General features: G+C 41.5%; 1 protein-coding gene across 4 annotated transcripts in view; it reads right to left on the bottom strand.

The window, feature by feature from the left end:
* MACROD2 (mono-ADP ribosylhydrolase 2) overlaps positions 1 to 23242 on the bottom strand; it is a 1283788-nt gene that overhangs the window by 369735 nt on the left and 890811 nt on the right. For all 4 annotated transcript variants that reach the window (XM_034764159.1, XM_034764162.1, XM_034764161.1 and 1 more), the window contains one exon: positions 662 to 692. In XM_034764159.1, the coding sequence (XP_034620050.1) occupies positions 662 to 692 (31 nt within the window). The remainder of the gene's footprint in view (positions 1 to 661; positions 693 to 23242) is intronic.

The raw sequence follows: 23242 nt of genomic DNA, 5'->3' as shown, positions 1-23242 counted from the left end.
TTTTTAAGTATGCAACACCTTTTTTGAATCCACCCCTTTCCACCTTCAAATACTTCTTCAATAGCCATCTCTCCCATGGTTACTACAAGAAACTGGATGACTAATAATGGACAGGTTGAATTAAAGCAATAAAAATGTATATTAATATATATAAATATTTGCCATCTTTTGATAGTATCCCTCTCCCTCATCGCTTCATAAATCACCAGTTGGGGAGGAAACAAATTAAAAAAATTAAAACAAACAAAAAACATGGAACTAACAAGACATGTCCCCATCACCTTGGCCACTTTCCTTGCATGATGTACAAAGTTGCCCATATCTTAGTTTTTTGTCTCCGTAGAACCCTATCTTGAAAGCATTTGCTGATGCTTAACTTTGCACTATTGGAGCCACATGGGTGTAAAGTTAATAACTTGCATATGTTTTTGCAAGATCAGGGCCTTAACCTATAAGCTCTTTGGGGCACAGACTATTTTACTTGTACAACAAGATCCCAAGCATTGTCCGATTGAATGCTGTTGTATAATAATAATAAAATATTAATTCATGCACTAGCCAAAATGATCTACAAAGGCACAAAAAATCTGTTTAAACAACACCGACCATTTGCTATGAAGAAAACCCACTTAAATGGTACCTAATAATAGGCCTTACTTACCATAAATTCCGGTTGAAATACAGGGGAATGCCTGTAAAAACAAACAAGAAAATGAGTTGGATTTTTGGTTTTGAACTTATTAAAACCAGTACTTTTAAATGCCTATTTCTCACCACTGATAGATGCAATAGTCACATAGGACAAGAGTAGGGTACAAGAAGATTGTTTTCTTCTAATACACACAGTAGAGATTGAAAAATTCAACCCCTGGGTTAGAAAACTTTCCCTGGTCAATGAAGGCCTAAGTAATGAAAACACTGCAGCGTTTCCAGCCCTTGTGGCTGTGAATGTGCCAAATGGGAACTAATTCTGTGCTATCTTCTTGAGTCTGCAGAGACACACCTACAGTTCTCCTGCTGCCCATGGGCATGTCTACATAGCAAAGAAAAACCCACGGCTGGCCTGTGCCAACTGACTCAAGCTTGCATGGTTCAGGCTGCGGGGCCATTTCATTGCTGTGTAGACATCTGGGCTCAGGCTGGAGCCTGGGCTCTAGGATCCTGAAGGGTGGGATGGTCCCAAGGGGCTCCAGCCTCAGCCTGGAAGTCTACACGGCAATGAAACAGCCCCACAGCCTGAGACGGAGTTGGCTGGCATGTGTGTAGACCTACTCCAAGCCTCCAGTTAGTCTCAAGCTTGCTATTGAGAAATGAGCACCAATTGCCAATAAAATGTTAATTTAATTCTACTTCCGCTGATTGGGAAAACGATAAGCAGCAGTGGAGAAGTAGAGCTATTCACAGGAAAGAAGGATCCAAAAAAGAGAGGCTAGCCAGGTTAGCAGAGAAATTAATACCCCATGAGCACACCTTGTAGCTGCAGGAGACCAAGGGAAGGGTAGAACAATAGATTGCAACCAAACAGTCAGGAACTCGGAGGATTTTTGGTAGAGTGAAGGGTGAAGAGAGAAGCCAGAAGTTGGAGGCAATGAAAAATAGCACAGACCTATTAGCTAGAAGACAATATAAAAGATGGAGCTCTTAAGCAGTGTCCAGGGACAGTAAACTGAGAGTAAAGACAAAACGCACCCTCTTTCCCTGCAGCTGCCCACGGTTAGTCATTTTAATCCTCTGCTTGTAGGTTGCTGATACAAGTCATAAGAGAAAAATCATGTATACTTGTTAGGCTGCAAACAGCCATTATAAAAGTTACACAGTCAGCAGAGAAATTCAAGGTAAAAAGGAGTGTTAGCAATATTTTACCAGTCTGAAAATTAAATCCTAGGATTGTTGTTCCCTTCTAAAACAACTGCCTGTAATTAACAGCTAGAGGGCTCCCTGGTAAGTTTTGGGGATGGCAGTAACACAAGCACTGCAGAAAAAAAAAAAAAAAACCTGGCACTGTTTAGAGCTAAATACCACTGTTCTCTGAAAACTCAAGAGTTAAAATATTTAATAAATCATGACTGTTTCATGATTACAGGAAGTGGGCAGCTGTCACTGACGGACCTCAGACACCCCATTTTCTTTTATTACACTATGTTATCATCAGAATAGCTGGGAACTTTTCCAGCATTTTGAAATCATGCTGGGCTTGTGTGCCATACTCAATACACATCCATTGTTGCTAACATTTAAGATTGTTTCCTAGGGACAATTTTCCGAATAAAGCAGAGGCCTGAGAATACTAGGCTCCCAGATGCTAGAGAATTGTGTGTGCAGGCCAGGGAATTTAGGGGTTTTATATTATAAACATCAAGGCCCTAACAAAGATAATTTTTTTCAAGCATTTGCTGTCATGCCACAAAATAAATAAACAAACAATCAAATAAATAAATAGGGCTGTCGATTAATCACAGTTAACTCACGCGATTAACTCAAAAAAATGAATTGTGATTTAAAAAATTAATCAAGATTAATTGCACTGTTATACAATAGAATACCAATTGTAAATTATTAAATACTTCTGGATGTTTTTCTACATTTTCAAGAATATTGATTTCTATTATAGCACAAAATATAAAGCGTACAGTGTTCCCTTACAAATATTTGCAATGTAAAAATGATAAACAAAAGAAATAGTATTTTTCAAGTCACCTCATACATGTACTGTAGTGCAATCTCTTTATCATGAAAGTGTAACTTACAAATGTAGATTATTTTTGTTATATAACTGCACTCAAAAACAAAAATAATGTAAAACTTTAGAACCTACAAGTCAACTCAGTCCTACTTCTTGTTCAGCCAATCACTAAGACAAACAAATTTGTTTACATTTACCAGAGATACTGCTGCCTGCTTCTTATTTACAATGTCACCTGAAATGAGAACAGGCGTTCGCGTGATACTTTTGTAGCCGGTGTTGCAAGGTATTTACATCCCAGATATGCTAAACATTTGTATACCCCCTCCATGCTTCGGCCACCATTCCAGAGGACATGCTTCCAGGCTGATGACGCTTGTTAAAGAAGTAATGCATTTATTAAATTTGTGACTGAACTCCTTGGGTGAGAATTGTATGTCTCCTGTTCTGTTTTACCCGCATTCTGCCATATATTTCATGTTATAGCAGTCTCAGATGATGACCCAGCACGTTTGTTTTAAGAACAGTTTCACAGCAGATTTGACAATATGAGATTTCTAAAAATAGCTGCAGCACTCGACCCAAGGTTTAAGAATCTGAAGTGCTGTCCAAAATCTGAGAGGGATAAGGAGTGGAGCATGCTTTCAGAAGTCTTAAAAGAGCAACACTCAGATATTAAAACTACAGAACCCAAACCACCAAAAAAGAAAATCAACCTTCTGCTGGTGGCATCTGACTCAGATGATGAAAATGAACATGTGTTGGTCCATTCTGCTTGGATCATTATCGAGCAGAACCTGTCATCAGCATGGAGGCATGTCTTCTGGAATGGTGGTCGAAGCATGAAGGGACAGATGAATCTTTAGCATATCTGGCATGTAAATGTCTTGCAACGCCAGCTACAACAGTTCCATATGAACACCTGTTCTCACTTTCAGGTGACATTGTAAACAAGAAGTGGGCAGCATTGTCTCCCAAAAATTGTAACCAAACTTGTTTGTCTGAGTGATTGGCTGAAGTAGGACTGAGTGGACTTGTAGGCTCTAGAGTTATGCCTTGTTTTATTTCTGCATGCAGGGGTTTTTTTGTACATAATTCTACATTTGTAAGTTCAACCTTCATAATAAAGAGATTGCACTATAGTACTTGTATTAGGTGAATTGAAAAATTATTTCTTTTGTTTTTTACAGTGCAAATATTTGTAATAAAAATAAATATAAAGTGAGCACTGTACAGTTTGTATTCTGTGTTGTAACTGAAATCACTATATTTCAAAATGTAGAAAAAACATTTAAATAAATGTTATTCTATTATTGTTTAACAGTGCGATTAATCGCAATTAATTTTTTTAATTGCTTGACAGCCCTATAAATAAACAAACTCTACTATGCTCCCTGACTCATCCATTGCACTGTGATAGGTATGTGATGTTTCACTACGCATGAAGAGAAAGAAAAAAAACTACCCACAACAGCAGCTGAGCAAGAGGAGATGAAGGGACATAACAACGATAGAGCAAAAATACATATAAATCAACAGGACTACCTGGAGAGTGAGATACCTGTCAGCCCAATCACCCCAGCAAAATTTATATTCATGCTGGCTGAGAGGTGAAGCAGTCCCTGCTTACTGGCCAGAGCACTAGCTGCTCAGGATGGAGGTTCAAACCCTGGGACAGCCCTTTAACATCCAGTGCCTTGGTCATTATTCAACATCGAAGCAGGGCATATATAGACAACCATTTTCAAACTTGGTGCGGGAAGCGAAGTACCTAAGCCCATAACAGTGCCTTAAAATGCATCTTGCGGTCTTAATGTTGTTAACTACCAAATTAGTCTATCAAGTAAGATATACACAAAAAGGGGACAAATATTCGAAGTACTAAATGCTCAGATAAGGCACAGATTTTCTTCTTAGTTTACCTAAAATTGAGACTATTTACACCCTCTTTGCTCTGATTTTGTACAGAAAACTGATAATTAAATATAAGAAAACAGTATGAAGAGTTTAGTTTCAGTGTAGCAACTTGTCAGGCAGTTTGTGGGTGCATGGTAACTTTTTCTGATTGAACAGGTCAGACCATTGAATAATTATGGCATGTAAATAAAAACTGGAGCCTAAGCCTGCACTACAGAACAAGGAAATAATCAGGGCTTCCACTGTAACATCGGGTGTGGGGAGATACGCCCTAAACAGGGCCGGCTCCAGGCACCAGCCCACCAAGCTTGTGCTTGGGGCGGCACCTGGAGCGGAGAGCCCCGGCCGGGCACTCCGCCCTCCCCCCGGCGCTCTGGCTGCCGGGGAGAGCGGAGCCCCGGCCGGGCTCTCCGCCCTCTTCCTGGGGCTGCGGCTGCCAGCGGAGCCGTGGCGGGCTTGCCGCCCTCCCCCCGGCGCTCTGGCCGGTGGGGGAGAGCGGCCCACGGCTGGGCTGGGCGCCCTCCTCTGCCCCGCTGGGGGGGGGGGGAGAGCGGGCAGGAGGCTTTTTTGCCTGGGGTGGCAAAAAAGCCAGAGTCGGCCCTGGCCCTAAAGTCCAACTTTAAAGACACAATGGGGATGCAAGATATTAATTTGAGAGTAAAATTCACTCAGGTGTGAAAGGCCTGATGCCATCACCTACATTCCAACGTGGCTGGGAAGGAAAGGAGCATGGGTCAAAGAGCTATGAAAGTGCTGCATTACCTTCTCCAGTAGGTGGTCTTTGCATGTTGCAGAGGGCGGTCTCTGTGTTAGAGCTACACCAGATGAAACCATAATGATTGGGTCTGGGGCAGGTTAGGTTTGGGATCAAAGGATCCACATTTATGGAGATGTATTGGCCTGTAACCCATACTTATCAATTAGTTGACTTGATAATGCAGTAATTTGGCAGTAATCTGTAAGAATATCAAATCCAATCAACTAAGCTCTAGGAACTGAATTGTATTCTCTTTCAGAAATAGTAAATATACAAGACAGAGCTTAAATTTCTCCTATATATTACTACCAGGCTATTCTGTGAGCTGCACTAAGACAGCTAATGGATACAAGCTTCTCTTAAATTGAAAATGAATATATTTTTCTTGCTTCCCTGTTAAGACTGTAACAATCTTGGATCATCATCAGAGTTCGAACCCAGGACCTCCATTACAGCAGCACAGACCAATCCCACTTGAGCTAAAGAAATAACTCCATGAGCCAGTAGTAATAAGCTCTTATTCAGCAACTAGAGGGAGACACAACACACACCATGCCAAATGTGGGTTACAAATGCATGATTACATTTTACTTTTCTCCCAACTGTATGTCTGGAGACCTGCACCTCTGAGTCAGACTGGATTTTGCCTCCAGCACAAGAAACCAAAGCCTTACTACAGAAATGGTCTCATGCTCTTCCCATCTCTTATTACACTTATTATGTGATGCCATCTTTGCTTCCCACCTCTGGTCTTACATTGATCATAGCTCAGGAGAAACACAGAATCTATCCCAAAGTCTCAGATATCTGCTCTCACGCTTGCTCTGGATCCCTAGCCAACATGAATCAACATAGAGGGGAAAGGAAAGGAAAGGAAAGAAAAGAAAAGGAACCATTCTTTATTTAGTCATACAGGAAGACATTATTTCAGAGCTAATGCGTGCTTTATATTTAACCAGGGAATTAATTAGGGCATAATGATTAAGAAAGGAGATGTCTAATGGAAAGATTATGTTTCTCTTTCTTTTTTAAATATATATATATACACACAGACACACACACACACACACACACACTTAAATAAAGAGGAACAGAATTATAGTCGATAATTCCTACTCGCAACCATTGGAACTTACAGCCTGAAAAATATTTAGCTTTGTAGTTTGTACCCCATCAATCACAATGAATCAGTCTATTAAGGAAATGAGAAATAGAACAGAAATAATGCTTATAGTTATAGAGCTCAGGCTAAAGTGGCTGCATACCTTGTACTAATGAAAATAGGAGGGAATGGCTGTAACACACTCTAATAGGGGACTTTAAAATCCAGTGTTTTTTTCAGTTTCAAAATTAAAGATATAATAGTTTCAGATGATTGTTTCCTCTTTCAAATCTCCCCTATGGAGCAGTGCTGGAGACTGAGGGACAATGGTAGTCAGCAGTAGAAGATACAGGTCTCCTCTCCTGCCTTGTCCTATATTCCTGAATAAATTATGAAAAAAGACAAACATCCTGTAACGGCATGGCACACACCTCTCACAAGCACCCCCTTCTGGTCGGTTGTGTCTGCAGTCTTTAGACCAGTCCTGGCCCTGGCATCGGGCCATAATCCCAGGGCTTCCTCCCTGGAGGCAATGGTTTCACCCTCTTAGTCTATTCAGTCTCCTTCTGGGGGTTTACTGCTGGCCAGTTGTAGGCCCTTTCCCAGTGGCCTATGTGCGGGGGATCCAGGCCCACCCATTACTCCAGGTCCCAGTCCAAGAACCCTAAGAATAGCAGTTATGCACCACCATGTCCATTTACCAAAACTGTCTTCAGTTCCCCGGACCATTTCCCCGCAGCCCCAGCCTTCACCGATACCTTATCCTTAACTCAGGGTCCTTCAGGGTCAGCCAGGAGCTTTTCCTTGCTCCCCCGGTCCCTACTAGCACTGAGCTGTCATTGTGCTGCAGTTCCCTTTGGCCAGTCAAGAGCACCCTCTATACTCCTCTAGCTCAGTAAGGAACTTCCTGTCTTGGGCTCTGCAGCTCCTTTTCATAGAGCCCTCCTGGGCCCTGATTGGCTGCTCCCTGCAGCCTCTCTGATTGGCTGGAAGACCTCTCCACTTATCTGGGAGGAGTGTGGCAGGACCCTGAGGCCTCCAGAAGGGGGCCTCTGGGCCTAATCCACCCTCTCACATACCTAGTGGGGGCTTCCACCAGCTGCTACCAGGTCGTCTTTGCCCCAAGCCTCCTAGTCCAACACTGCCCAAGACATATGAAAGGAAAATCATCAGTGATTATTTGAAACTAACATATATATCAGAAGGCAGGAATCTGGGGTGCAACAGACATGGAGTCCTTACCAGCACAGCACAGACACCAGCCAGCTCTGCAACTTCTTTGCAGCAAACACAGACAGCACCATCCTCCAGCTTCCCTCATGCCTGAGCAGATTTAGCACCAGCATGAAGAATAGCTGGCTGAAACCAAGGCCAGGCAAGATGGATCTAATTTAAGGTCTTGTTGCTGATTGTTTAGGTATTAACTGGACTGGACCACAAAGCATATGTCTACACTGCAATTAAAAACCCTCAGCTGGCCCATGCCACCTGACTCAGGCTTGCAGGGCTTGGTCTAAGGGGCTATTTAACTGTGATGTAGAAGTTTGGACTGGGACTGAGGCTCTAGGACCCTGCGACGGGCGGGGGGGGGGAGGGTGTCCCAGAGCTCAGGCCAGTGGTGGGCAACCTGCAGCCCATGAGGGTAATCCACTGGCAGGCTGCGAGACAGTTTGTTACATTGACCGGCCTCAGGCACGGCCATCTGCAGCTCTCTGTGTCCCTCACCACTTCCCGTAGCTCCCATTGGCCATGCACGGTGAACCTTGGCCACTGGGAGCTGCAGGGGGCTGTGCACGGTCGGTATAAACAAACTGTCTCATGGCCTGCCAGCAGAGTACCCTGACGGGCCGCATGCAGCCCGCAGGTTGCCCACCACTGGCTCAGGCTGTACCCTGAGCCAGAATGTCTACACCGCAACTAAACAGCCCAAGTCAGCTGGGTGTCTAAATTCAGCCTGGAGGATATGCGGATATCTCAGGGATTGCCTCATTCCCCATGTCCAAAATCTAGTATAGAATCTGTGTGCATTCATTAAAGGCACTAGAGCTGACTGTGCATGGGGGGAATCTTGCAAATTCTAGTGACTGGATTTTCTTTACAGCTATACCCTGAGAGACAGACTAGAGAATTTCATTTCTTTAAGGTGTTGTTACAGCCATCATCACATTCTTTCATTTCCATTCAAAAAATACAGTTCCGCTCTTACATTGTTTAGCAGCCTCTGGATAGGTTTTTTTTTTTTAAATGACTATGTAGCCACAACACAATCATTATCTTGCTTTCTGTTTCTATCATGCATCTGCAAACATCTGTGAATGGAGCTACAGGCTGTACAAAATTCTAGCTAGTTATTTCTGAATACCAGTCTTAGTGTTCTCTCTGGCCATTACATAGATGAACTTTGTGGGCTCAGCTCACTCCCTCATAAAGAAATGATCACAGCATAAAACCAGCAGATATAATTTTGTAAACTATTACACAGCTTTTATTCACCACTTAGGAGAGACCCATGTCTGAGATCACATTTTGACTAAATTTCCTCTTGCTCCTACGGAGGCAATTTAGCCTTGATGCCAGGTTAAAATTATTGGCAGTGCAGTAACAGGGAACTCACACTCTGGGTGTCTAGAAAGTACAATATTTGGATTATGCACAAAAGTCTTTATTCTCCAGAACTCCCACAGTTCTACCCTTTTCTGGGCATAATGATATCTTTGATTTCAGTAAAAATGCAATTTCAAAGAAGGAAAATTTAATTGCTATCATCATAATTAAATGTTTCCCATCTTAATTAAAGATGCTATAAATGCAAATCATCAACTCACATTTAACAGCTCTGCTTCTAAGACAGATCGTTTTGCTTTATTTATTTTGGAGCTGGTGAAAGATGCTAGATTGAAAACACTGAAAATTGGATAACTCTGTTCCCAAAAGAGGTACAGCATAAACAAAGGCAATGCAAACGTCCTCTTAATGGTTTGCCAGTATGCTTCCACTCTGATCTAGAGAGATTAGGCCCACTGGAATCAGTGGAATGAATTCAACAGTTTACAATAGGGATTAAATTAGTTGAATATCTTTAGTAGATGACATGGAAGACCAGTCTCGACCACCATTTAGTCTATAGTTTCTCTGCTAAGACTGCAGCTAGTGATTAATTAGGACCAAATGTCATCGTGTTTTGTTATGGGATTTACAGTGGTTGCCATAAAAAGGTTAGCATCTGCTCACAATTATTGCAGTGAGCTATTCAAGGCTTGTCTATATGGCATGGCAATACACAGTAGGGTGTGCATTAACAGTTCCCTACTGTGCACTAAGGAACTTATAGTGCATGCCAGCAGGGTCTATGTGGGCCAGTTAGTGAGCAGCACATTGGTGCACATTAGAATTCATACATCCCCAGTGTGCATTGCAGCACTGCATGGACAAGCCCCATGATACTAGTGTCAATACTTTTTCCATGCACATGGGAATAACTTTGGTGCTCTGATAACACTCTGTGCAGGATAAGTTTTCATTGGTGACCAGTACAGGTATGCATATGGTCTCAGATTAAGGTAAGCACTGAAACACATGCTAGATTTTACCACATGCTTAAGCGCCCTTCCTGAATAGAAATGCTTTCCTGAAACAGGGCCACTAAGAGGAGAGGTCCAATAAAAAAAAAAGCAATATGGACTTGCATGTACAAACAAAAAAATATTTTAATTAAGCAAAAATAAGGAGATATGGTGGAGTAGCAGTACAAGCAAACTTAGGCCTTGACTACACTTGGAGGGTGTTATTAGTGTAGGTATACTAGTATAGTTAAACAAGCCAAACCCTCCTGGTATGGTTGCAACTTATACAGTACCAATATAACTCATGCTAGTTGGAATAAACTACACCAGAGTAAGCCAGTTATACCAGTACAACTGCATCTAAATGAGGGCACATAGGGGGATAGCAAAAAAAAAAAAAAAAAAAAAATCACACCTCTAACTGAACTGACACAGCTATATCAATATAGCTTTTAAGTATAGACCAGGCTTTTCTGTGGGACTAAACATTTCACCTTCAGCTTGAGGATAATTTGGACTATTTGATCCCTGGCAGGATAAAATTTGTTGCCTTTATGAAAACACAAATACACTTTATATGCCCACTAGTAGCTTATTGTACTAAAACCAACCATTTCTTTTCACAGGCCACTATACACCAGCCACTTAGCAATGACTATGGGTCACTACATTCCGTGGTCAAACTCAAACCAGTCAGACTCCATATCCCATTACAAATCCTTAGGCTCATCCCATCCTGACAAAGAGCATATAAAATGCAATCACTTCCTTAACACTTTGGATTCTAATCTGTCCTATGGTATTGAAAGTCATCTGGGCTAATCATTTTCTTAGGCTTGGGTAAGCTACTATGTGGCACTTTGATGGGCAGGAAGGCGAGTTTTTGACCAGAAGGAGAAAGGGTTCCTGTTTGAAGAATCCTGTGTTACATATTCTGTATAAGAAGCATCGTCACATTTTTGTTGTTATGGTTTCAAAGAATGTGCATTCTTTCTAATGGGCTTGATTGTAATTTTACAATGTACTCCGAGTAAGGGACCTTGCACCTCCAGCGCACACCAGAAAACAAATTATGACTCAGAGATCCATAATTCTTCCCCTGCTCCCAAACTGTTCTGCACAGGGCGTAAATTTGTTTGCCCCTTTTGCAGAGCAAAATACTCCCCTTTGTACACTCACCCAGCTGCCTACCATGGAGTTAGTTAGAAGGATGAACCAGACTGTCAGTTTGCAATCTAGCTCACAGTAAAGAGCCGTGTGCTGTTTCAGTCTTACATTTCATACTTTCCTAATGTTACTTTTCCATGTAAGCAATTGCTGTACTTGTCATCGGTGTGTTATGAGATTGCAATTGGGAGGGAACAGGATTCCCATGACTGTACTTAGGAAGGGTGGTGATCCGCTAAGCAATTTTGATATTTAATTGTGGTCCATGAAATGAAAAATTTGAGATCCTTTGTCCCAGAGCTCACCAGCAGTCAGACATTCTCTCCTCATCATATAAAGAAAACAATATAAACTGGTGTCATAATGTTCATGGATATTGACAAGAAATCTGAGCAAGATAAACTGCTGATGCCTAAATCACTATAAAATGTACTTGTCCATAGCTCAGGTGGGAGAGAAACAGTATATATCATGAGTACACTTCTGAATATAATCTAAGTGACTTGGGAGCCTAATGGTAAACATTTCAAAAGCACCTAAGTGACTAAGGAAATCTAAGTCCCATTTTCAAATAACTTAGGGCTGTCCTCAAACTGCTCTACATTACTGTGGAGTAGGAACCTTTTAGTTTGCATCCATGGCATCCAGAAGGGGGAATTACAGCACAGCACTTTGCTGCACACTGCTATTCAGATCCCCTTAGGGTATGTCTACACTACCTGCCGGATCGGCGGGCAGCGATCGATCCAGCGGAGGTCCATTTATCGCATCTAGTCTAGATGCGATAAATCAATCCCCGAGCGCTCTCGTGTCGACTCCTGTACTCCAGCGCCGCAAGAGGTGCAGGCGGAGTTGACAGGGGAGAGGCAGCAGTCAACTCACCGTGGTGAAGACACCACGGTAAGTCGATCTAAGTACATCAACTTCAGCTACGTTATTCACGTAGCTGAAGTTGCGTAACTTAGATCAACACTCCTCCCCCCCCCAAGTATAGACCAGGCCTTAGTCCAAACTGTGGGACAGTGTAAACATAGCCTTACTGCCTTAGGCTCTTAGGTACCTACGTTTCATTGAAAGTCAATGGTACTTAGGTACCTAAGTCACTTTTGAATATCGGGTTCAGGATCCTAAGTCATTTAGGTGCTTTTAAAAATATTACTCTATATAACATATGACTCACCAAGGCCACATGACACAACACTATAAACTATAGGATTTATGTGCCAACTCTGTTAAAAAAAAAGCTGTGCAAAACCAGCATATAGTAAATATGTTACATTGCATCTTTTCAATACCATCATGCACTTCAAGAGCTCAGTTTGCAATGTTTGTTCTAGAATCATTACAATTGCAAATTCAATCCGCTCCCCCATCTCATCCTATCTCCAATTAAATGTCATCCTGATTCATTTTTAGAAAATTCTTCCAACCCTGTTTGGAACTAAATATGTTAAATACAAATCCAAGTTATTTCCAAACTTTTGTCGCCTGTCATGATTTCTATATTTATTATCATTATAAATTGTAATTTAATGAATAACAAAGCTTACGTTCACACATTATTCAGAGAAAATGTATTAACAAAATCCTTTGATGCAATTTGATATACCGAAAGTGTAGGGAAAAATTAAATGGAAGAATGAATATGAGAATGTTTAAAATTCCATCTTGATTATGCCCTAATAATCAGTAAAGCCCAGGTTAGGAAGTTTATTAATCTGTCATTAAAGGATATAGGAAGAATAATTTCACTGGAAATAAGAGTGTGTTTTTAGGTAGGCTGGATCCACCACAAATCGGTCCAGGTTGTCTCCCTGAGTCATACAGTGGTCTAGAGCCAGATTTTATCCTCACATGTCCAGGAACAAATTCCAGTGACTTCCATGGGACCACGGGTAAGTATTTGAGGTAAACACTTCACCACCTGTCATATTGCTATATTTTGTATCAAGATTCTCCATTGTATCTTCAGTTACCAGACAAGACAGAAAGAAAGCTAACACTGAACAGCACAAGGAAGATTGACCCAAAAGGTAAACAAACTAAGCAGTGGTGATTAATAAATAAATAAATAACCAGCCTGATGATTTGGTGGCAATTGATTACTGACAGAAGATAGGGGCCTGACCCACTGCCTATTGAACTCGACAGAAAGATGCCTTCTGATTACAATGGGTTTGTGTTAAGCCCACCAAGCTTCCCCAAAGCTACCTAGCTAAAATTACACAACTCTGAAACAAATTTTCTTCACCTTTTAAGATAATCTCCACAGGTTTTCTTTGCTGGACATACTCAAAGATAAATAGAAATATGACTCTCAGACAAATATTTACAGGTCTCAGTATCACAGAGTTCTTTGCCTTCCATAAAGCTCGGCTGCTGAAAGAAGTCACCCCTAGAGGTTAAGAGGACCAGAAGGACATCTTAAATGTTTAACTATTCAACCAGGCTTAACTGGGGATTTTTTTTCTTCAGTGAGTAGTTGCCACTAAAAGCAACAAAGGGATAAAGAGAGTTTCTTTTGTTTTATTTCTGTTGGAATTATTATACTCTGCACCAAGACCATTCAAGGTCAGTGGTAAGAATGTGAAGGGGGAAAAAAAAGATACCAAAATAAATAAAGTTATTTGTAACAGAAGTATATTTTAGCACTACAGTGATTGTGAATAGAATATTGCAAACAGGAAGATGGCCTATTGCAATCAAATATACAATATGGTAAAATATTCCAGGAGCACTATTGGGTAGCTGCTAAAGCTATTTGTATGGAATGGAACTGGTCAAATAATATTAATCAAATAATTTATTTGAAGAATCTCACAACAGTTTTGAATGTATTGATTTTAAATTATGTTGAATATAAACATTGATGTATTTATCCTCCCAACACTCTGCAAAGAAGGGAAGTGCTATTATCCTCATTTTGCAGATAGGGAAATGAAGCACAGAGAAGCTTGCCGAAGATCAGCGGAGGAAGCTGTAGCTAAGTCCGGAACTGAATTCACTTCTCCTGAGTCCCAGTCCAACACCTTTAACCACAAGAACATCCTTCCTACCTATCCAATGAAAAGTCTACCCCAAGCCTAGCGCTCTCCAGCTTAATAAGATCACCACACATGGCAGTCAGACTCATGGGAATGATGGCAAAGGCTACATCACAACTGAATGGGGAAGCATTTTAACACTGGGCTGTCTATCCCATTGCTTCTTTTCCCTGCCTGACCTCTGAAGCGCAGCTATTAGCATCTTCCTCTGGTCCACAAACCCAAACAAGGGGATACACAGCCCTTCTCCTATAAAATCACAACCCAGGGGAGCAAAGAGATCCCCTAGATCTGAGGAGGTTTGTTTTTTGTTTCTCTTTCTGCAGTGAGCAGAACTTGCTTCTGAGTAAGCCTGTCATTTGTAGCGTCAGATTTTACGGTGTTCTGCAGCTTGCAAAGCACAGAACTAAATTCAGCTAAATTCTTCTGTGGTCTGTGTGCACAGGCCTCTACATACTCTATTTCTTACAGAGAGGCACATACCAGCACTTCTACACGTGCAGGCTTCTATAGTGTTTTGTAAGTCACGGTGTTATACTGGAGATGGTGCAGACCTACATGTCCCCAGCAGAGTAACAGAAGACACTGGATTTTAGGAAGGCACAATACCTCCTCCCATTGTTCTCAGGGACAGGAAGCCCTTAAAGGAGGCATGCAGCTGTGCACACCAGAACTGCTGATTGGTACAGAGGAAGTGGAGCCATTGATCACTTGCTCTGGGAAGGCCTGCAGCACAGGTGATGCTAGATTATTCCATGTGTTTAGAAGAACACAAGCACTGCAGTTGAGGCCAGCACCTGTGCAGGATACACAAGACGGGGAAGGTACCTTGCACTCACCCTTTCCCATGTGCAACTGCACAGGAGCCAGCCACAATCTGTCCCACAGCAATGTTTGCATTTCCACCCGCTTTACATGGTTTACACTTGATTGTTAATACCCTTGACAAGTTGAAATTTGGCGCACAAAGTCCCAACCCAAAGCAATTTCTTGCACCATCGACTAGTCAATGTTGGTTTATTTTTCTCTGCTACTTTTACAATGATACTATAAAAACACAACAGTGCTAACCCACAAGAACATATTAATGTATTAATATCTGAAATAGGAGATTTAGCTACATGGTGTTTGTTTATATTAATAGCAGTTATGCATGTAAATCCATACCTAACACTTGTTGAATATAGCCTTACAGAATCACCTAAGCCAACAAAGCTCAGGAAATATAGTTGTGCCTGGAACTGTGGTCTGACTGTGCTCTGAACTAACCTCACAGGCGGAGGATACTACATGATATTTAACATGGAGAAGTGTTCTGATTGCTTTGTGATGCCTAGGGATAATGAGGCAAATTAAGAACAGGTGACAATTCAGCCTTACCTCTAAAGGTGCATCTATACATAAGGTGAGGTGTAGACACTGCATGCCCAGCTAGCACAGCTATAAATAGCAGTGTAGACAGTGAGGCACCGCTTAGGTGAATAGAGGGCCATATGCACCTAACCCCCCCAGGATATATACCGTATATTCTCGTCTATTAGCCCATTTGTTTATAAGCCGACCCCCCAAGATGTTTAGGTAAAAATAGCAAAAACTGTATGACCCTTTCATAAGCCGACCCTCTATTTCAGGGGTTGGCAAACTTTGGCTCCTGGCCCGTTAGCGTAAGCCGCTAGCAGACCTGGACATTTTGTTTACCTGGAGCGTTCACAGGCACGGAGCCCCTCAGCTCCCAGTGTCCGTGGTTTGCCATTCCCAGCCAATGGGAGCTGCGGGGGCCCGTGCCTGCAGATGCTCCAGGTAAACAAAACAACAATGTATTAGATATTCAATTCAATGATTCCACAGAGTTTAAAATCATCAAATTTTGGTGTAGACCCGTTTATAAGCCGACCTCCACTCTTTGATGCGTCACTTTTTTACCAAAAATATTCGGCTTATGAACCGTATATACGGTACCTCATATGGCTCTCTGCATGCCCAAGCACCGCCTCCCACATCTACACCGCTATTTTTAAGAAGATAGTATTCTGCTGCCTCCCCACTGCCAGAGTCTTTCCACGCTGCCTTCCCTTGCCAGAGCCTTTCACTGCTGCATGTAGCTACACAGTACAGTGATATGTATGGACACAACCTGCCCTTCACTGCAGCATGTAGCTACACATGTTTTGCCTGTACTTTACACGCCTCCATAAGTGTAGACATAGCATAAATGTCTTTAATTTGGAAAGTTTCAGACATGCTCTATCTTGAACATTGCTGCAGTGTTAGTTATGCTATTTGCGATATTTATAGCTCTCATTTATATACGTAATATATAACATTAATGCAAGTCTTATTTCTGAATACGGTTGACACCGTTTATAAAGTGAAAAAGAGTAGATACATAGTTCTATTTCACTTCTTCCAGCCGCCCTCACCATCCTGATACAATGGGTGACTATCTTGTTTGGATTCCAACCCTGTTCATACATCTAAGATCATCCCAGGTGAAGGAGAGCAGGGATATGCAATTGATCTCCATTGACCTGTAATGTCTGTGTCCCTACGGTCAAAGGTGAGTGATTGAGATGTGTGTTTCTTTTAGAGGGAGGTAAAAGAGGCATTGATTGCCTTGAAGGAGTACACGATGATGAAAGGTATGAGACAGGAATAAAGCTTCGAAGTGGCAAGACAGATCACAAATAAAATTCCCTTCCTTTTCCAGAATAAATAACAGCAGCTGTGGATTATGGGGGTATAGTTTCAGTGAGCAGATTTTGTGATATAGACCAGGAAAAAAAGGCCTGAAATTTTTTATAAAAGGCCAGGATTTCAACCCCCCCCCCCCACCACCACCCCATTGTTCCTGGATACTAGTCATGAATGTATAGCTACCTCAAGCTCCGTCTTTGTCTTGCTTCTCCAGCTGCATTCCATTGTCACCCCACTCTTGATTTTTCCTTCCTTCTCCCGCAAAGGACTCCAGCTACAGCCTCCCCTTCTCTGTTTTCACCACCCCCACAATAGCTTTCCTTACTACTATAGCAGGCCTGCTTTCAATGCCCTCTTTAAAGATCTGACCTATGGCCTGGCTGGAAGAAAGACGGAAGGCAATGGATGTGGTTTAATTAGACCACAACTTTATTCACTTAAAATATTTAGGAATAGCTGGTAATAAATTGTACAGTGCAGGTTAGTATTATTTCTTTAATCGCATCCGCCTATTTGGAGGGGCTGCCATCAGCCCTCCCACTGCGGAACCTGGTCCCAGTCTGCCTGTTGCTGGGACTTCACCGCCTTCCCCTCGTATGAAGAATAAGGGGGTTGGGAAAAGAGGGGGTTGTTTGCCTTTCTGGTGTACCAAATGTTAGAAGCCCCGAACCTACCTTCCCAAGCTTCCCTAAGGGATGCTTTCCTCTAAATCCCCTTCCAATCCATTTTATCCATTCAGCATATTCCTTTTGTAAAGAGTACCTGTACTGGAGCTCTGGCATAACATTTCCATCAACCCTTCCTGCCTACCCAACCAGGTCCCTGGCCCAATGTGGGGAAGGTAAGAAAACCCACCCCACCACAGTGAATCTGGCAGTCAGGGGGAAATTCTCTCCCTTCCCCCCTGGAAAAAGGGCAACTAGCATAATGCCCCTTGTGGATCATGAAGAAATCCAGTCCTCCTGTGACACTGGGGATGGGAGGATGGGTGTTGCAGCCCCATCACAGTGAGAGAAGGCTTCTTCAGAACTGCCTGGGGTATAAATACCACCCTCTTCTCTGTGTAGCTTGAAAGCTCGTCACTCTCACCAACAGAAGTTGGTCCCATAAAAGATATCACCTCACCCATCTTGACCCCCTCCTCTAGTCACCTGGAAAGTCATTGCTTCTCCACCTGGTCCAGCCACTTCTTGTTCCTCCCTGCTCCATCCACATAAACCTTCCTCTTCCTCTGGCATCAACAGCCAAGGGGAGCCCTTATAGGGGTAACAACCCCTTATCTTCTGGCCAGCCAAACTAACAACCCACCACATACACTTGCAGTGAGCACATGATTGCCGGGGTGCCTATTTGAGAGGAACACAACTGGGTGATTCCTCTTACTCATTTATGGACTGATCCAAAGCCCACTGAAATCAAAAGAAAGTCTCCTACTGACTTCAATAGGTTTGGCTCAAGCTCCTATTTAAACAGTTTTTTCTTTCCCAAGCTTCTGTGTGAATGATCCACACAAACCACCGTGGAAACTGACCAAGGCCAATATTTTCCAGCCTGGCCTTGGAATGTGGGTGCCTCACTGCTGACTTTAATAGGTGGTGAGCAACTGGAGCACTCTCTCACTTGGTGCAGTTGGTGTTCAGCACATCTGAGAAATCAGTGCCGATATGTCCTAAATTGGGCACCCAAAAAAATAAGGAACCAGAGGTCCCTTTGAAACTGTTGACCTAATGATCTAGATTCTGACACACTCAGACTGAGTAGTACCTAACTTCACAAATGGTCCCACCGTTTGTGGGACTATTCATGAACCAAAGTTTTATTCGGCACAAGTATGTGTACCAGAATCTGGCACTATACAGCTGACACATCCATGCAATAAGTGCTGTCAAACACACAATAAACAAACTGAAAAAAGAGAAATATCTTAATTTCTCTATTCTCATTCAACCAGTCATCTTAGATGCTCCTATAACAATAGTAGTTAAAATTTTTCAAATTGAAGTATGACTCTTTAATTTCCCAGTTCTCCAAGCATGTTGTATATGTCTTACTAAGGGATGTTTTTTCATATAATACACTGTATCATGAAGGTTATTTCATTGCATGTCAATAATGGTTGTGGTATTTGTTAAAGTCTTACTGGTTTCCACATATTTCATGTTCATACTTAATAAAATATTTCTTTTAAAATATTAAATGAGGAAAAACAGAATGGAAGACAAGCAAGGCAAAGATTTTTCTGAAAAAACATACTCCCAAATGAAGAAACTGGGAAAATGGAGAAACTAATCAAGTGGAATTGGAAAATATAGGCATAGCTTCGATTTCCCTGCTTTTCTGGTATAGATGCCTCCTTCCATTTCAAAAAGCATATTGGTATCCTCCTATTATCTTTGAATATTATTTATTTATTTATAATGTTCTTTTTTTCCACTTTAAGAAGAAAGTGAAACGAAAAGGTCTAAATCAGAAACTACATTATGTATTCAAGAAATGTTCTGAAAAAGTCACTTACATTAATAACATTTTATCATTCATGTGAACCACTTAATGCGAGATACAAAAGCAGCACGTATACATTTAAACAACTTTGTAATTTGTATGTCAAACAGGTAACAATTCTAAAGAGCAACAACAACAAACCCAAACAAGAAAATGAATGAAAGGAAGAACATTTAACTGTAGAACAGAGTGCTTTGGAAAAAGTTTAAAAACAGTTTTTTGCATTTTCCTGCTTCCAAATACTTTTCAGTGGAATAAGAAATAATTGAGAGGTTGTACCATGCATGATGGGAGGAACTCAATAAAAGGAAGAAGAAAAAGTGTTAATGTTTAAGGCCCCAATTTTTCTTACTGTCTTCTCTACAAATTCTCATTGATTTCAGTGGGAGTTCTGCACATGCAGTGACTGCAAAATGGGGCTCTAATTGCCTGTGTTTTCAAACTGATGGAAAGGCTTTAAATCTGAGCAACTTCCATTTGTGCTAATGGGAACTGTATAGCCAACAATGCTCATGTCATCTTGAAAATATTCCCCTTTATCTTGTTCTTTTTAGATCTGTCTCGGTGGAAGAGCTCTGGGGGCTTTTATTAGAATGTAATTATGAAATTCATAACTAAACACAATGTTAAAAATATTGTTTAATCTATGTCTTTTTCTCTGACAAGTGTGAAAATGTGTGCAATGTGACAGAAGGCTTGCTACAGTAACTGCATGTTATGATTGAATGACATAGAAATATCTGTCTTGCTGAAACAGCTGCAGAAGGTACGTTGCTCCTGCACAGTTTTAATTTATGTGCCATCTGTTTCGCCATTTCTTTACATTTTCCTTTAAATGGTTAAGGGATTTTTTTTTCCCCCTCATACAGGCACAGCCACATTTTACCTGACCTTTTTCACATACATAAGAAACACCAAGAGAAAATATTGGGTTCATTTGAGATTAGATGATGATGTTTATTAGAGTAGGACCATGGCCACTGATCTTTAAGAGCCACATTCTGATGGTCAGGTTAGTCTTTTTGCTGATGCCATAAATGTGCACCAAGTCTGTAGGGGGCAAAGCTGGAAGCTCATTACTGAAAAACATGAAAGCTTTTTTTCTCTGACACCCATCCAACCACCACCACAGCTGATATGGGCTTTGACAGACCCACCACCCACATCTCAAAATTTCCATGCTAGCAAGCAAAGGGCGGATTATGTAAGGGGAAACAGTATGTGTCTTCATGATACTGATTTCCAGTAGTTATAGACACATCCTAAAGTGATCATTTCCTTGGGAGTATAGTATTTTCAAGACCTATCCAGAATTTAAGATAGATGCATTTTTGGATAGTCATCGCCGTAGACTTAAATTTAAATTAAAACGCTAAATCAATTGCAATATAGCATTCAGTAACACTACATTAATCTTAACTGATTGTCAAGGCTTTAATTCCTTCTTGGAGAAATCAAAGGGAAAGAGAAAACAAAATAAAACAACCCCCTGAAAACTCAGCCCTAAGTGTGCGCATTCTCATTCTCATTTTCCATCAGTGGAAATGCACAATCAAATTACAGCTATACAATAAAAGCGTGTCATACAGTGACACTACATTTAAGGATCTTTGCTCATTTCTGTTGAAAAATAATTATAGTTTATTATCTTGCCCATTTCATATCATATCCGGCTGAAATTTGCAAAAATAATAAATTATGGTTCTAAGACTAAAAGGACTGCCAAACCAGAGCAGACCAAGAGCACTGCCAAGCAGAGGAAAGTCCATCCAATTGACTATATTGTCAGTAACAAGGCTCATACTGGATGCTTAAGTGGATGGTGAAAGTGTCAATTCTATACAGGATCAATAGTGCAACACTAAAATGATGGGATGATGACAGACCTGCTTCAGCCTAGCTAGTGTTCACTTCACATCCTGACACATGAGAACGGGCTACCCTTTTAAGCAGGGCCGGCTCCAGGGCTTTTGCCGCCCCAAGCAGCAAAAAGAGGGGGGAAAAAAGCCGTGATCGCGATCTGCGGCACTTCGGCGGCAGCTCTACCACCACCGCTTCAGTCTTTGGCGGCAATTCGGCTGCTGGTCCTTCGCTCCAGGAGGGAGTGAGGGACCCGCTGCCGAATTGCCGCTGAAGAGCCGGACGCACCGCTCCTCTCCGTTGGCCGCCCCGAGCACCTGCTTGCTGAGCTGGTGCCTAGAGCCGGCCCTGCTTTTAAGTTTTACTTATAGTACTTTACTAAACATAATTGAAATTGCTATTCTTATTCAGATCCATTTCTAATCCTTTTCTGAATGTCACTAAACAAATCACCTCAATACTATCCTGCAGCAGTAGGGTCTATAGGTTTATTTTATGCTATTTAAAATCAAGTGTTTTCTTTGGAAATTTGTTGTTACTCATTTCTGTCCTGTGTCCTGTTGTTTTTGATGACAATAGGGTAAGTAAGAGCATCCGCTTTACCTTCACCTACATTATTTCACCACCTTCTATTATATCTAGCCTTACTAGTCACATTAAATGATCCTAGAATTTTCCCACAATGTGGTTGACTTCATAGTTCTCTTACCAGCACATAGGAAAAAAGTGGATGTTAGAGCCATAAATAGCCCCAAATGGGTTTTAAAATAAGAGGGCAGTGCTACTCTATTATTGCTGTACCATCTTGGGGGGGGGTGAGTGGGGAAGGATTGCTTGACCCCCCCCATCTCACACACTCCCCAGCAAAACTGACAGATCACTGGGAAAAGAGCCTTCCCATATCATCTTGTCTATCTTGAATAAGGCTATGGCCCATGAGAGGAAAAGTCATAGGTACCCATTCTGCCCTCCCCACTGCACTATACACACAGAATTTTGAATTGTGTATGCTTGATTCTGCCTTCTGCCACAAGTGCTGCTGGCTACAAGGGGGCCTCTGGTTCTATTCCTCTCTGCCCCTCACTTCTGAAGAGCTGTTCTCTGCAGCTGCAATGCTGCCTGCTGCTGCCACGAGGAAGCCCTGTGGAGTGTGTTATTTCTGAAAGAGACGCCTGTGGGGCCCCTCACAACTCCCAAATCAAGATAAAAAAGTCAGCTGTACTGAGCTATTACTACCCCTCACTTTATTACAAAATAAGAATGAGGAATAGAGCCAACTTTTAAATTCTCCTTTAATATACATCCCCAATCTCTTGAGTCTTATACTTTTTTGCTGCCCTTCTCTGGATCTTTTCTACTTTTGCTATATGCTTATCCTTTTTGAGACAAAATGACTCAAACTGAAAGCTGTATCCAAGACATACTTCCATTTACAAAATGCTATTATTATATTTTTCCATAATAACTTTTATCCCCTTCTTAACACAGCTTAGCATTTTGCTTTCTCATCTAGCACTGTTTTTACTGAGTAGTCCACAGTGACTCTCAAATAATTTTCCCCAAAGGAGTTACAACTAATTAAGAACTCAGCCAATGTCAGTTATTTACATGATTCCATTGTGGATTTTGCAATTCTCATCTAGAGCCCTTTGAAGTCTTTATATAATGTCAATCACCGAGTCATCAACAAATTTGACCATCTTGTTGTTTATCCCAGATCATTGTTAAATATATTGAGCAAAACTGGTCCTAGTACTGATCCCTAAAACACTCCACTGCTAACCTCCTACTACATTAAGAATTGATTGTTTATTCATAGTCTTTGTTTCCTATATATCGATTTTTTAATCCACTACATGCAGTGAATACTAAATTTCCTCAGTAGCTTTTTGTGAGAGATTTTATGAAAAGCCTTTTGCAAGTTTGCTGTAAATAACTTATACCCACTATTTT

Source organism: Trachemys scripta, chromosome 3 (assembly GCF_013100865.1).
Source record: "Trachemys scripta elegans isolate TJP31775 chromosome 3, CAS_Tse_1.0, whole genome shotgun sequence".
Lineage (NCBI taxonomy): Eukaryota > Metazoa > Chordata > Testudines > Emydidae > Trachemys > Trachemys scripta.
The sequence above is the reverse complement of the archived record's forward strand: the minus strand, read 5'-3'. Positions and strand labels throughout refer to the sequence as shown.